A 13,481-nucleotide genomic window follows, 5' to 3' on the forward strand; every position below is an offset into this window, starting at 1 on the left:
TGCCAAGGATTAATTTCTACACCTGTGTCTGTAGCTTAAGGATGTAGCTAGTGTGCTGTTAATTAACACAGTGTCTTGCAGTGCCTTGTTTTAGGTTAACTTGTGCCTCCCAACTGCCCATACATGTATGTGCTTAAACAAATGTCTTTTCTACATCTGTTTAAAACAACTTGGTGAAGAAAAATTTGTGCTGCTTGGATTGCCTGATTAGTGTGAAGTTTGGCATGGTAATTACTACAGTAAAAACCAAACTTCATCTGGCGTTGACTAAGAAAATCCTAAATTCTGTGGCTTTTGTAGCCCGATTGGGTTTGGATCAGTAGTTGCAATGCAGCATTAGTACTAAATTCTGCCCCCCATTGTGGTTAGCATTCAGGAGAGAAACTGTATTTAAGACTAACAAAAGTAAATAAGCCTGTCTTAATGATGGGTACTGCAAGAAGTAACATCTGCAGTGGAAATAAAAGTAGTATAGGCTGATGAGGAAGGCTTGGCAAAAGACAAAATGAAGCCATGAAGTTTTGAGGCTTCTTATATCTAGATGTAAAGAAAGATTAATAGCATTCCCATCTTAACCTGTAAAAAAAACCAACCCCCAAAAACTTATCCTTTTTTTTTCACATAAAGAACTACTCAGTCTAAAATTCAACAAAAATTGGCTGTCTTCATAAAGAAAAATAAAAACATGCAGAGATGTTCTTTTCTCCTGTTATTGCAGCTGCTTACAATTTTCCCTCTGTAGCTTGGGCAAGCTTCAGCATGCAACTGTTACCTTACCAAAGAGATAGCTTGCAGTGCATGTGCACAGCTTTGAAGGACTTTGAAGGAATCTTTTGCTCTTTCTCATGTATCTCTGTCACGTTTCAAATCCAGCTTAATTCCTATAAGAAATTAACACTTTTAGGAAGTATGAATTGAAAGAATGCATGCTGGTTTAAATATGCCTTTATGTTGTAAATCCTGAAGGGGCATTACCAGATTGGGAAATCATGTTTCAAAAATAAATCTTTATTTAGTTACAATTAATTCCCCTGGCAACTGAATGAAAGTAATCTAATTCTCTTCCTGCTTGATTGTTTTGGTCATATTTTCTATCTTCTCCAGCTTGGACAGAAGAAGGAAGAGGTTTATCAGATTGGCATCCTTTTGCTAAGTTTCTTCCTGTAATGGAGACTGAAAAGCCCACATATCTACAGCTCCATTCACATTGTACAGGAGAGCACTTGCTTTTCCTCAGCCTTCTCCTAGAAGTGCCAGGGAATTTGGTTATTTAGATGATGAGTGTACTGAAGCCAAGTTCTCCCCAACTTTCATTGCCTCCTTTGTTCTTCTACTTCTGTGGTAGTATAACACTGACCAAAAATACGTTTCCTGTAAGACCTTAAAGCTGCCTGAAACAACTCTTTGAGATGGGAAATTCCTTGTAGATCCATATGCTAAAGAATGACCTTGTCCTCCTATGAGGAGTGAGGTGAGGGTTCTACACAAAACGTCCTCTCCTCCACACACAAATCTCAGTTCTGTAGGGATCAGTGGGTCAAACTGCAAAGCTGCTATTCCACATACTCTTTATTTTTCAACCCAATTTGCAGAGGTTTGACTTGTCAGGATAACATAGGTCCACAACTCGTGCTTCTGTTGATTTCATTATTGCCAATCATCACATAATCCTGTGCAGCACAGCGCTGCAGTGTTTGGCTATGACAATATTCTAGGTATATTTTAGGGTTTTGTCTCCATTGGAATTCAAGCACGATCAAGATAGTCACAAAGGCTTTTTATACTGACCATAGATTTTATCTCATTATTTGATTAAATATTTGAAACTCAGCTTGTCCAATTGTATCTGTTCAGTCAATCTCTAGTAGTGTTTTAGTGACCTTTCTAAGGGACTCATGTCCCACTAATATCCTCTAGTGACCTTTTTGCTTGTAAGAATTTGTTTTCCTTAGTATAAGTCTTTTAAGATTCACCAGCCTAGTGATGTGAAGTTCTGCTGCACAGGTTAGTGGTTCCTTGGTTTGTTTAGTCAAAAAATACCAGGGAAAGGAAATTATGTCACTTTATGCATACTCAAAACTAGACTTCTCCATGGCATTTAAGAGATGTTGGGAAACCTGGAACAATTATTTTTGATGTGTTGAGATAAATGACTGCCATTGGTTGGCTGTGAAGGGGATATTAGAGCAACCAAATCTGCTCATGTGTCATATGGGAAGCAGGCATGCAATGACATAACATTCAGCTGTCATCCCAAGAGGCTGGAGTATAGAAGAAAGAATTCAGTGTAATGGAAGGCAACTTTGCAGCTACACTACAGCCAAAGAGTTTGCAGGCTACCAGGAGGACATCTTGAGGCAAATAAATCCTACAATGTCAGGGTAGGGACATCTCTGGCTCCTGTCATTCTCCTGGTAGTGAGTATACTGCCTTCCTCTATAACTGCTTTTGAACTTCCCAGGAGCAGCCTCAGAGATGTTGGGGTAATATGCAACAGCTTGATAGCATTCACCCTGGAAAAGACAGCTGTTTTTTTATGGGTCTGTGGATTCAGTAGGGGCAAGTGTAAATAGAGCAGTTAATGTTCTCTCACGTCTCTGCTCGTCTAATGCCATCTGCTTTGTGTCTGTTCATTCACACTGGTGCCAAAGTGTATTTCTGGAACAGGTTATTTGTGCATCAGCAGACTTGATCCCTGACTGTTAGGTGAGAGCGAATGTGTAAACCGTGCATTATGGGTAGGCAGGCAAACTGACGTTTTAATGTGGCTATTTATACTCAACCATTGCCAATAGTTGATAATCCACAGGGTAATGGCAACAGCTGTAAGACATCACTGCTTCTGGTTGAGGTACAGCAATGGGAAGAGCAGCATTGTGTCTCAGTACAGGCTGGGGATTGACCTGCTGGAGAGCAGCTCTGCAGAAAGAGACCTGGGAGTGCTGGTAGACAATAAACTAACCATGAGCCAGCAATGTGCCCTCATGAACAAGAAGGCCAATGGCATCCAGGAGTGCAGCAAGAAGAGTGTGGGCAGCAGATTAAGGGAGGTTCTGCTTCCCCTCTACTCTGCCCTGGTGAGGCCTCATCTGGAGTCCTGTGTCCAGTTCTGGGCTCCTCAGCTCAAGAGGGACAGGGAAGTGCTGGAGAGAGTCCAGCACAGGGCCACCAAGATGATCAGGGGACTGGAGCATCTTCCTTATGAGGAAAGACTGCGGGAGCTGGGGCTGTTTAGTCTGGAAAAGAGGAGACTGAGGAGAGATCTTATTAATACTGACAAATATCTAAATGGTGGGTGTCAGGAGGTTGGGACATCCCTTTTTTCTATTGTATCTAGCAACAGGGCAAGGGGTAATGGGATGAAGCTGGAACACAAAAAGTTCCATTGAGCAGGGGTGTTAGACTAGATGATTTCTAAAAGTCCCTTCCAATCCCTACCACTCTATGATTCTATGATTATTCCTTTGCCTTCTCCATCCCTCATCAGCAACTGTGGGAACACCAGACTTTGAGCAGAGTTCATCAGAAATCAGGTATTTGTAGAACTGAGACTTAAACATGATACATATGCTTTAATCTTTCCACTCCTTTATCTGTCTTTATTTTACAGGAGTGAGAATGTGACAGGCAGGATTATGGCCTTCTCTATGTGGTTATGCACATTGTTGCTGTAGTTGTACCAGTGCATTATTAAATACAGGAGGTTTTACATGTAGGCTCAGTTATACTCACACAACTATGTTTATATCACTTTCTCTTTTTTCAAGGTAGAAGTGTACTCTGTGTACAGAGCATCTTGATTGCATAAAAATTGCAACCATCCAAGCAGTCGTACTAGCTGCTATTATTAAGGCTTAAACCATAATACTTAGCACTATCCACAGCTTCTGTGGCAATACAAATCTGTATGTGAATTAGACTTTGGTCTGGGACTTTGAGTAAACGTTATGTTCCAAATCCAGCTGTACATGTGGAAAAAATACTACTGTATTGTTTGTGCAAACTCTCCCTTACTTGTGTCTAGGATAAATCAATCTGATTAGTGCAGACCAGAGTTTAGCATACCAGTCAGATTTCACCAGAGATGAGGTAGAAATGGCCTTTTCTACCATTGGGGAGAGAGGAACAGTAACTTGCAGCAGAAGGAGAGCATTCAGCCTGTGAAGTTTGTATCTTCCACCAGTGTGGATGGATCTAGGAGAAGAAGTCTATCCACAGCTGTCCATGTCTTTTGAGGAAGGTTATTATCTTCCTGCAAACCTGTCTGGCATGACATTACTTGATTACCTGTCAGTCTTGAGTGGAAGTGAGTACAGCATTTGATGTTGATTGTAGGCTGTAGCCTCACTGGCATATAATCAACATTTCCTCTGCAGTCACTCAATCACGCCTGATTTCACACTAACATGTGGGCAGGATTAAAGCATGAGTATCTGTTTATGTACAGATTGTCTGCTTGCAGCAGATATGATTTAAGATAGCTGTGTAAGCTGTGTTCTTCTAAACCACAAAGTAGCCTTATGAACTGTGGGTGGTAATGTTTAAAATTTGGTCTAATGTTCGAAGAAGACAACAGTAAAATGGTTTTTATGTATTGAAGCTTCACTTTTGAGCCTGTTGGTAGAGTTTTGTTCTTTATTGTGCAATGGAAAAGCAAAACCAGTGCAGTCATATTTCAGGAAGCATTTGTAGGTTTAATAGGTTCATTTTCTTCTGCTGAAACCAAAGCATATGTAACTACTCTCAACCCACTATATTCTTTTATAATTATGCTGGAGTAAACAGGAAGACAATTCCCTCTAATACTGAAGAGAAATTCTGTAGTGTATCTTCTGTCTACTTTTGTTTAGCTCTTGGGAGACGTGTAGGTATTAGAAATTCTGTGTTCTCAGCTTTGAGAGACATACACAAACAGCTTTATTTATGCACGATTCACTTGGTCTTGTTTAACAAGGATACAAACATAAGAACGGTTTTAAAGTTTTGTTAGAGCATGAGAATGCATCTTTTTGCATACAGGTTGTTTTCCTGTTTTTGTTGAAATATAGATTTTGCTTCTTTTCTAGTTCTTGCAGCATGATTGAAAGATTGAACTGCTTTTCCTTTGTTTAGCTGAGAAAACAATTTTCTCTTACTGCTGTGTTTCCTCTGTCTATTGTCAGCTCCACAAGACAGATTGTATGCATTGAATTTGCAGATTGCATTTCTTTAAAATATATTGTTAAACTGCCTCTAGTCATACTTCTGCTTCTCTTACAGCAATCATCTTCTCTGCCCTCTCTCCAAGTGTCACTGCTTGGGTAGAAGAGATTTCTTTCCAGCAGCTTCTGCCATCTGGAACCTCCTTCTTCTATTTCCTTAGGTCATTAAATCTCTGTAGCTTTTAAAATATTTTCTGAAATTACAACTTTTTTTCTTTCACCTTTTACTCTTCAGTGTTTGTGGCAATTCAGTAGGAATATTTTTCATTAGACTTTTATTCTGTGGAGTCAAGAAAATACTCTGAGGCACAGCTTGATGAAACCAAAGAACGACAGACATAGAATGACAGAATGGTTTGGGTTTGAAAGGACCTTGATGGATCATGTGGTTCAACTCCCCTGCCATGGGCAGAGACACTTTCCCCTAGAGCAGGTTGCTCAATGCAGTCTGACCTTGAACACTTCCAGGGATGAGGCATCCACAGCCTCTCTGGGCAACCTGTGCCGCCGTCTCACCACACTCATAGTAAAAAAATTCTTCCTTATGTCCAATCTAAACCAACACTCTATACAATAAAATGTTATTAGAAAGTTTTGGGAAGGCTGGAACTTAGAATCCCATAACTACCTTCTCCCTACTGAGGAAAGAATATTGCCAGCCTCTGTTTTTATAGCTTATATTAAGAGCTTCTGCCAACATAGTAATGCTGTTTCGCTCACCTGTGTGTGTGTACATACAGAATCATCACAGAGCCACAGAATGGCTGAGACTGGAGGGCACCTCTGGAGACTACCCTGTCCAACTCCATCACTCCAGCAGAGTCAACCAGAGCTGGATGCCCTGGGCTGCGTCCAGTCGGGTTTGTAACATACGAAAGATGGAGATTGTATGACTCCTCTGGGCAACCTGTTGCAAAGTTTGACCTCATCAGTACACTTTCTTGTCAGGATGCTTCTCTCAATCCTCAGCACCATTTCCATGTAGTCTGAGCTATGCTTAAGAGTGTGACATTTTGCATTTTCCTGGGAGAGCTAAGAGAGTACAGCTTCTAGAATTGAACATCACAACCTGGGTTTCTTAACTTGCCCTGGCTTAGAAAGCTTTTAACAAAGTTTTTACTGCTATATTGTTTCAGGAAAAGTAATTTTCTAAGATATATCACTTGAATGTCCGTGGTGCTCTGCTGGTCCCTCTGTATTGATATCTCTTAAAATGCTTGAAATGTGGAGTTTATGTTTGTTCATTATCCAGAGATCTTAGCAGCTTCTGGCTCTGTGGTAACTAATGGGATGGAGTGCTGAGATGCACTTTGGTACTCTGAGACAGAATAAGATTATCATCTTCAGAAATAATCGAGAGAAAATGAAAAAACAATGCCTTCTCTCATAGAAGTAAGGATGCTAGAGTACAAAACTCAGTTTGCAGTGATGGATAAATATTAGCTATGCTGAATGCTTTAAGAAGGGGGCCACGCACTGAGGTAAGGTCAATAAACAAATCCTGGAATAAACTAATTAGAGAATTGACCTTTGTTCTGAATTTAGTGACAACCCTTGGTTTGTAGGTGAGAGAGCTGTTTGGCACATAATTTTTCTTACAAAGTACACTAATAGTGGTGAAATACAGGATGTTGTTGAAAGAATTGCTGCTAGACCTGGAAGAGGCCAGTAGTTGTCTGTCTTGCAGAGAAAGTATCCTAACAGATGGAAAACTGGGAGAGAACCACATAGTCCCACTTTCCCAACCTATAGTAATTAATTTATTATGTATAACATACAGTTTACTACTGTTTAGAGATCCAAGAGGATCTACAGTAACAGTTACAATAAAGAAATATTTTATATGCCTTGTACTGAACTTTGCATCAGGTGAAACTTTGTAAGTGGTTTAGTTTCTATTGGTTTTGTTCTCAAACATCTGCATGTGTTGTAGATGTTTTATAAACAGCTTATGATTTTGGTATGTTATCCCTTTTTTTTTTGTTGGCTATGTCAACTGTAGGAATGATCTAACATGCTCTTTTCATTCACATGGGTAGTAAATATACAGACAGTGATAAATGATTCCTTTTGATGTTTTTCAATTTATTGGGCAGTAGGGGAGCCTGGCAGTCTAGGGAAACATTATGTTGCAAATAATCCTCTGAAAGGAGTGAAAAAGTGTATTTCATGCATTATAAAATACAGCAAGTAGTCAAATTAAACAAATGTATCTACTCTAATGATACCCCAAAACTGTGGATCAAAGGAGCCTGCAATCTTGGATAGAAAAGTCTCCCAGCACTTTTGAATCTTGTGGATTGAGATGGTTATTGCTTTTCTTCATTTTTTTCTTCATTGCAATACATGGGACACATTTCTCACCTTCTTAAAGTCAATGTGAGTTTTGTCTTTGACTTAATTGGTGCTGGGATTTCATCCCTTTGCCTGTGTTACTTACAACTCTTCTGCATAGGTAAGAATTTTACATTTGCTATTAATTATGCATCTGCCTCTCTTCATCTGAGCAACTAAATCATGGGAAGGGTTACAGGCATATTGATTTTCCCTTCATTTTATCTGCGATGGTGGAGGCCTTTGGCCTAGTGGATAAATTTCCCTGCATAATGAGTAGTCCTTAGCTTTTACAACAACCTTTTCTTGAGCTGATGGAACTGTTTTTGATGTAGGAAGTTAGTGTTGGAAAACACTGTTTCATAGAATCATAGTATGGTAGGGGTTGGAAGGGACCTTTAGAGATCATCTAGTCCAACCCCCCTGCAGAAGCAGGGTCACCTAGATCAGGTCACATAGGAACATGTCCAGGCAGGTCTTGAAGACCTCCAAGGAAGGAGCCTCCACAACCCCTCTGGGCAGCCTGTGCCAGGGCTCCATCACCTCAACAGTGACATAGTTTTTCCTTATGTTTAAGTGGAACTTTTTGTGTTCCAGCTTCATCCCATTACCCCTTGTCCTGTTGCTAGCTACTATAGAAAAAAGGGATGTCCCAACCTCCTGACACCCACCCTTTAGATATTTATAAATGTTAATAAGATCTCCCCTCAATCTCCTCCAGACTAAACAGCCACAGTTCCCGCAGCCTTTCCTCATAAGGAAGATGTTCCATTCCCCTGATCATCTTGGTGGCCCTGTGCTGGACTCTCTCCAGCACTTCCCCGTCCCTCTTGAGCTGAGGAGCCCAGAACTGGACACAGGACTCCAGATGAGGCCTCACCAGGGCAGAGTAGAGGGAGAGAAGAACCTCCCTGTTTGAGCTGAATCAAAACACTCAGTGGCAATGATTCATTGTGATGAGGTTTTCATGGGGCAGCAGACTTCCAACTTTGGCCAGATGGCTGTTTCCTGGCCAGCTTTGCCTGCAGAGCTTTCTGAAAATTTATGTTCTCCATGAAAATTCTCGTTTCTGAATATTTGGTCCAGTTTGGAAGGAGGAAAAAAAATGATTCAAAAATGTTGAAGCTTTGGGGGATCTCAGTTGTCTTGCCTGTACAAACCCTTCCATGGAGTGACACTGCAGCTCTCTAATAGGCTACTGCTGTTAGTGTTGGAATAGCAAGAGATGTTCAGCAAGTGAGATCACTTGGGTTTTTTTTCCTTTTTTTACCAAGAATTGCAATTTTCATGTCCCACTTTAGACATGAATCCTTTCTATGAATAACTTTCTGAGAAGCTTAGATTTGTTAAAACTTGCTTAATTTTTTGCCTTCTTTATAGCAGATATGTAACTCGCAAACATTCTTTGGGCATAGGATCCAATTAAGTGTTTTTAGTTTGTTTTGCCCTCTTTTCTGAACACTCAGTGATATTTTATGCTTTAATTGAACTCCCTCTGGTTGATCATGCTTCATGCATTCTTTAGCCACAATATCAAGTAGAGCTGTGGTTGAGGGTCAGCTCTGAAAATCTAAAGCAGTGACTCATAATTTGAATCTTCACTTAAGTGATGGTTGAAAGGTCTTGGAGAGAAATCGTGTGTGTCTAATTTTTTTTTGTGTGTATGTTTTTCACGGGGAATGAGAACAATTGTGGTTTTGGAAGACTGTTGTGTAACCTGATAGTCTTTTTTTTTTCCTCTCTTTCTTTTTTGTGTCCTTGTGATCAGCTAAGTTCCCAATCGAGTATCTGAAGCAATCTCCATGGCAGATGAGAATCTGGACATGTGGTTGTGTTTCCAGTCAGCTAGTTTAACTTTCTAAGTTAGTATTCTGCATGTTCTGAAGAAGGCTAAACAAACAAAAAAAACAATCAGGGGAAACTGCCACGTGCATGTGACCAAGAACAAATGAGTTGAGACACAGAAATCCTATAGGTCTCTTGTATGTGATAGATCACTTTCTTTCTAAATAGCTGTTAGATATGATAGTCCACTTACTGCACTGAAAAGAAGAGGTAAATCATTTCCTATCTTCTGATCATAGACAAGCATTTGTCTTCTCCCCTAGGGTAGGATTTTGGTTCCTGGTCATTTTAAAGTGTAAGGCATTTTTTCTTTGTGACTCTGGACTTTTCATCAGGACTTTTTATCCTGGCTTTGTAATCAGGATTTCATTGACAGTGACAGCACTGTTCACAGAATCACACAGATCAAACAAGCTAATATTCTGGCAAAGCAGGGAATGTATAAAAGATTTAATCTAAGCTAGTTTCGAAATACTATCCAATAGCCTTTTAAGTTAGACAAGATGAATACCTTGTGCTTTGTTATTCTGGGAAGAAAAAAAAAAGGTGTTGATATATAGTTCAGCAAGAAGTACAGTACACTGCTTGAGCAAAACGAGTAAGCTTGCTATATTTTAAGAGACATTAGTAAGAAAAAGTAAGTGAGGAAGTAACACTGCTCTCAAATACAGCCTCTGTTCCCTTATTTATGTTAGTGTTGGGGTTTTTTTTTAAGTGAAAAGATGATTATAATATGTATTTCTGTAACACAATGAAACATCTTTGGTTTGCCTCCCATGTTGAGACTAATCACTATATTGGGTTTGCTTCCTTTTACAGGTTGCTTTTTTGAAGATGTGAAGAATGGAGATACCTGTGTTGAAAACTATTCTCAAATTCATTTTCAGCAGAAATAAGCAGATAACTTCCAATGATGATCAACTGGTGGTACAAAGCAAAGTGGGAGTGTGTTGTGTTCTTCTTCATAGCTTGATATGTTGCAAAACCACAGGCAGAATTAACTTTTGCATCCAGTACATTCTTAGGTGTCATTCTAAGACTGACTTAAGTATCTCTCCTGTCACATTCAGCTGGGATGACTGCTATGATCTCTTTGTTGCCAAAAGGATTATCTATGTATCTTAGAACTACCTTTACCAGACAGCGTTTGATAAGAAAATTCACAACTAGGAGCAAAGAGAGATTAAAACATATTTAATGTAATGGATACTGTAAATTCTTTACTTTGTTCTGGTAAAGCTAGAAGTCCATCTTCAAAACATAAAGTCTGGGTTTTGTCAATGTTTCTACTTCAAAGTTTATCTTTCTTCTTGAGAGACAAAGGAGACGGTTTGTCTGTTCCTACACCTCGTGTACAATTTTTACAAGTTGTTAATGTTCTGGAGAATCAAGTTTTTATACCTATTTGGAATAATTATTTCTGCAGCTCCAAAAGAGAGCATATATATGAAGGCTGTCCTTCCAGAAGCTGCTGGAGGTGAAAGGTGCTTGTAGAATCTTGATTAGTAGTCAACACAACTAGTCTTCTCTGTTGTGGATGCCCACGTACCTTCCAGGAGAGCAATAGTGCAGTAGAACACAGAAGCTGTTACCATTTTTGGTTTTGGAGTGGATTGTTCACTTAGTTAACAGCAATTTTTACCTTCTCTTGTTCAGGATGGTATAAGTGTATGGGCTGAGGAGCAGAAAAGATGCCTCCTGGTATTTTTGCGTCAATTCCTGCTTATTGGGATGAGCAGCTCTTGAACTAGAAGGAAGTGATACTTTAGTGTCAGCCATTTCTCTTGGACTCCTCATCCTTCCAGGGTCTTACCCCATATCTATCTCTCTTATGTTAAAACACTGCTCTTGGCAAAGCAGTTATGTTCTGGAGTGGTTCATCTGAGCTAGTGTGACACTTCTGTGTTCTCAAGATATATTCAAAAAGGTATCCAAACAGGAAGGAAAAAAAAGAGAGAGAGCCTGTTTGTATGGGCTGGCTTTTTCAAAGTCTGTCTTTAAACTCTCCAAAGTAATGTTGCCTTGTTCAAAATCTGACATATTTTGGGGTAATAGATTCTGGATGGAATATTCTTGTTAAGAAAGTTCTTTGCAATTCCTGAATGTCAATGAACATGTCCTTTATTCTTGAAAAGATCATAATGTAGGAAGTGACCCTGCAAAACGTTGGACACCTTCTCTGGGTGTTACACATCTAGAGACAAGTAGCTGGGGCCTCCCAGCACTCACTCTGGATATAATATATATTTTTTATGTTATTATTTTATTTTTCAGTTTTCTCAGAAGAACAACAATATTCTGGGGTTTGTATTCAGGAACTAAATTATCTAGCTCCAAGATATATTGTCTATGTACCTAAGTTTTGTTCTTTTTATGAATAAAATATGTTTTCTAAGTCAATTTATTGTTTATTCTGCTTAATTTCTGTGACAATTTCAGCTTCCCAGGAGCAATTTACAGATGGAAGGCATTTATATCACACAGAATTACTCCAACTTTAAAATCTTATGGTTTTGCATATATGGAGCAATCTTAGGTCAAAGGAGGATTATGCTTTGAGGTTGAGTGTCTGTCATGTCCTGCCTCATTTGGTATTTTCCAGAATGATGAGTACAGACATTTCACCAGGAGTATTTAAGGGGAATACTCCAGAAAAGAGGAAATAGAGGGGGAATCTCATTAATATTTACAAATATCTAAATGGTGGGTATCAGGAGGTTGTAGCATCCCTTTTTTCTGTTGTATGTAGCAGCAGGACAAGGGGTAATGGGATGAAGCTGAAACACAAAAAGTTCCATTTAAACATAAGGAAGAACTCTTTCAGTGTTCAGCTGAGGGAGCCCTGGCACAGGCTGCCCAGGGAGAGTGTGGAGGCTCCTTCTCTGGAGGTCTTCAAGACCCGCCTGGACACGTTCCTGTGTGACCTGATCTAGGTTGACCTGCTTCTGCAGGGGGATCAGAATGGATGATCTCTTAAAGGTCCCTTCCAACCCTATCATTCTATGATTCTATGAAAAGCCTTTCCAGAGATGAAAGATGAATCAGTTCCCCCAGTCTGGTCTGTCGCTTATCTGTAGGAACTAATGGCTCTAGTTGTGCTGCCACAATGCAGCTGATTCAAAAGGCAAAACCTTAGAGAGTGCTAAACCCAATGTGTACACCATTAAACTTCTTAGGAGACTGCCCTCTGCCTATGTATGCTTAAAGCTTTTCCTTGTTCTTACCCTATGCATTGGTGAACTGGGTCTGACTGGTGTGGAGTTACTACTGGGAGATGTGGGGATGTGAGGGAGCAGCAGGATGGGTGTTTCCCTGCTGACCAGGATTGACCCCCCCATAATTGGAACCAGAATTTGTGAAGACCCAAAAGAAAAAGAATAAATTATTCTGTTCCAGCTGCCCTCCCATTTGGGCCCAATTTACTTCCCCAGGTTCCCAATGGCCACAATTGCCTGTCTGTCTATGTGAGAGGCAAGGCAATTTGACATGCTTAGTGTCATGTTTCCCTTTCCTTGGTTAGATCTCTGAGACCTCCATTAACATTTAACCATTAACACTGTCTGAAAAATGTCAGACCACATATGATCATACATAATGCCTCAGACAGGTTTCTATTTGAAAATCAACTTCTTTGGACATGTTAAAAAAAAAGATCTTTGGATCTTTCCAAGGTACCAGGTAATTCAGAACTCCTGTTTCTGAAGACAACTTTCTCTCTCTCTCTTTCTTCCTTCCTTTCTTTCTTTCTTTCTTTCTTTCTTTCTTTCTTTCTCCCTTCCTTCCTTTCTTTCTTTCTTTCTTTTTCTCTTTCTTTCTTTCTTCCTTCCTTCCTTCCTTCCTTCCTTCCTTCCTTCCTTCCTTCCTTCCTTCCTTCCTTCCTTCCTTCCTTTCTTTCTTTCTTCCTTTCTTTCTTTTATTATGTGATCTCTCCATCTGAGCCAGTAGTGGATTTCTGGTGTGACAGCTTTGCCACTTTCTAGCATTCTAACTGTTTAATAAAAGTGAAACTTGGCCATTTTTCTTCAGGATTGTTTTAGCTGTGAACTCTCAATACCAATGGATTTGGGTTCAGAAAACCTGTTGGTTTCTCTTCAAGGCCTC

The 13,481-nt window shown here is 39.7% G+C and overlaps 1 protein-coding gene across 1 annotated transcript in view; it reads left to right on the top strand.

The window, feature by feature from the left end:
• Positions 1–11,706, top strand: part of UBE3D (ubiquitin protein ligase E3D) — a 90,636-nt gene extending 78,930 nt beyond the window's left edge. The window contains exon 10 of the mRNA XM_061989849.1: positions 10,200–11,706. Coding sequence (XP_061845833.1) covers positions 10,200–10,220 — 21 coding nt within the window. The 3' untranslated portion in view covers positions 10,221–11,706. The remainder of the gene's footprint in view (positions 1–10,199) is intronic.
• Positions 11,707–13,481: the final 1,775 nt, after the last annotated feature.

The sequence above is a fragment of the Colius striatus genome, chromosome 2 (assembly GCF_028858725.1).
Source record: "Colius striatus isolate bColStr4 chromosome 2, bColStr4.1.hap1, whole genome shotgun sequence".
NCBI classification, from domain to species: Eukaryota; Metazoa; Chordata; class Aves; order Coliiformes; family Coliidae; genus Colius; species Colius striatus.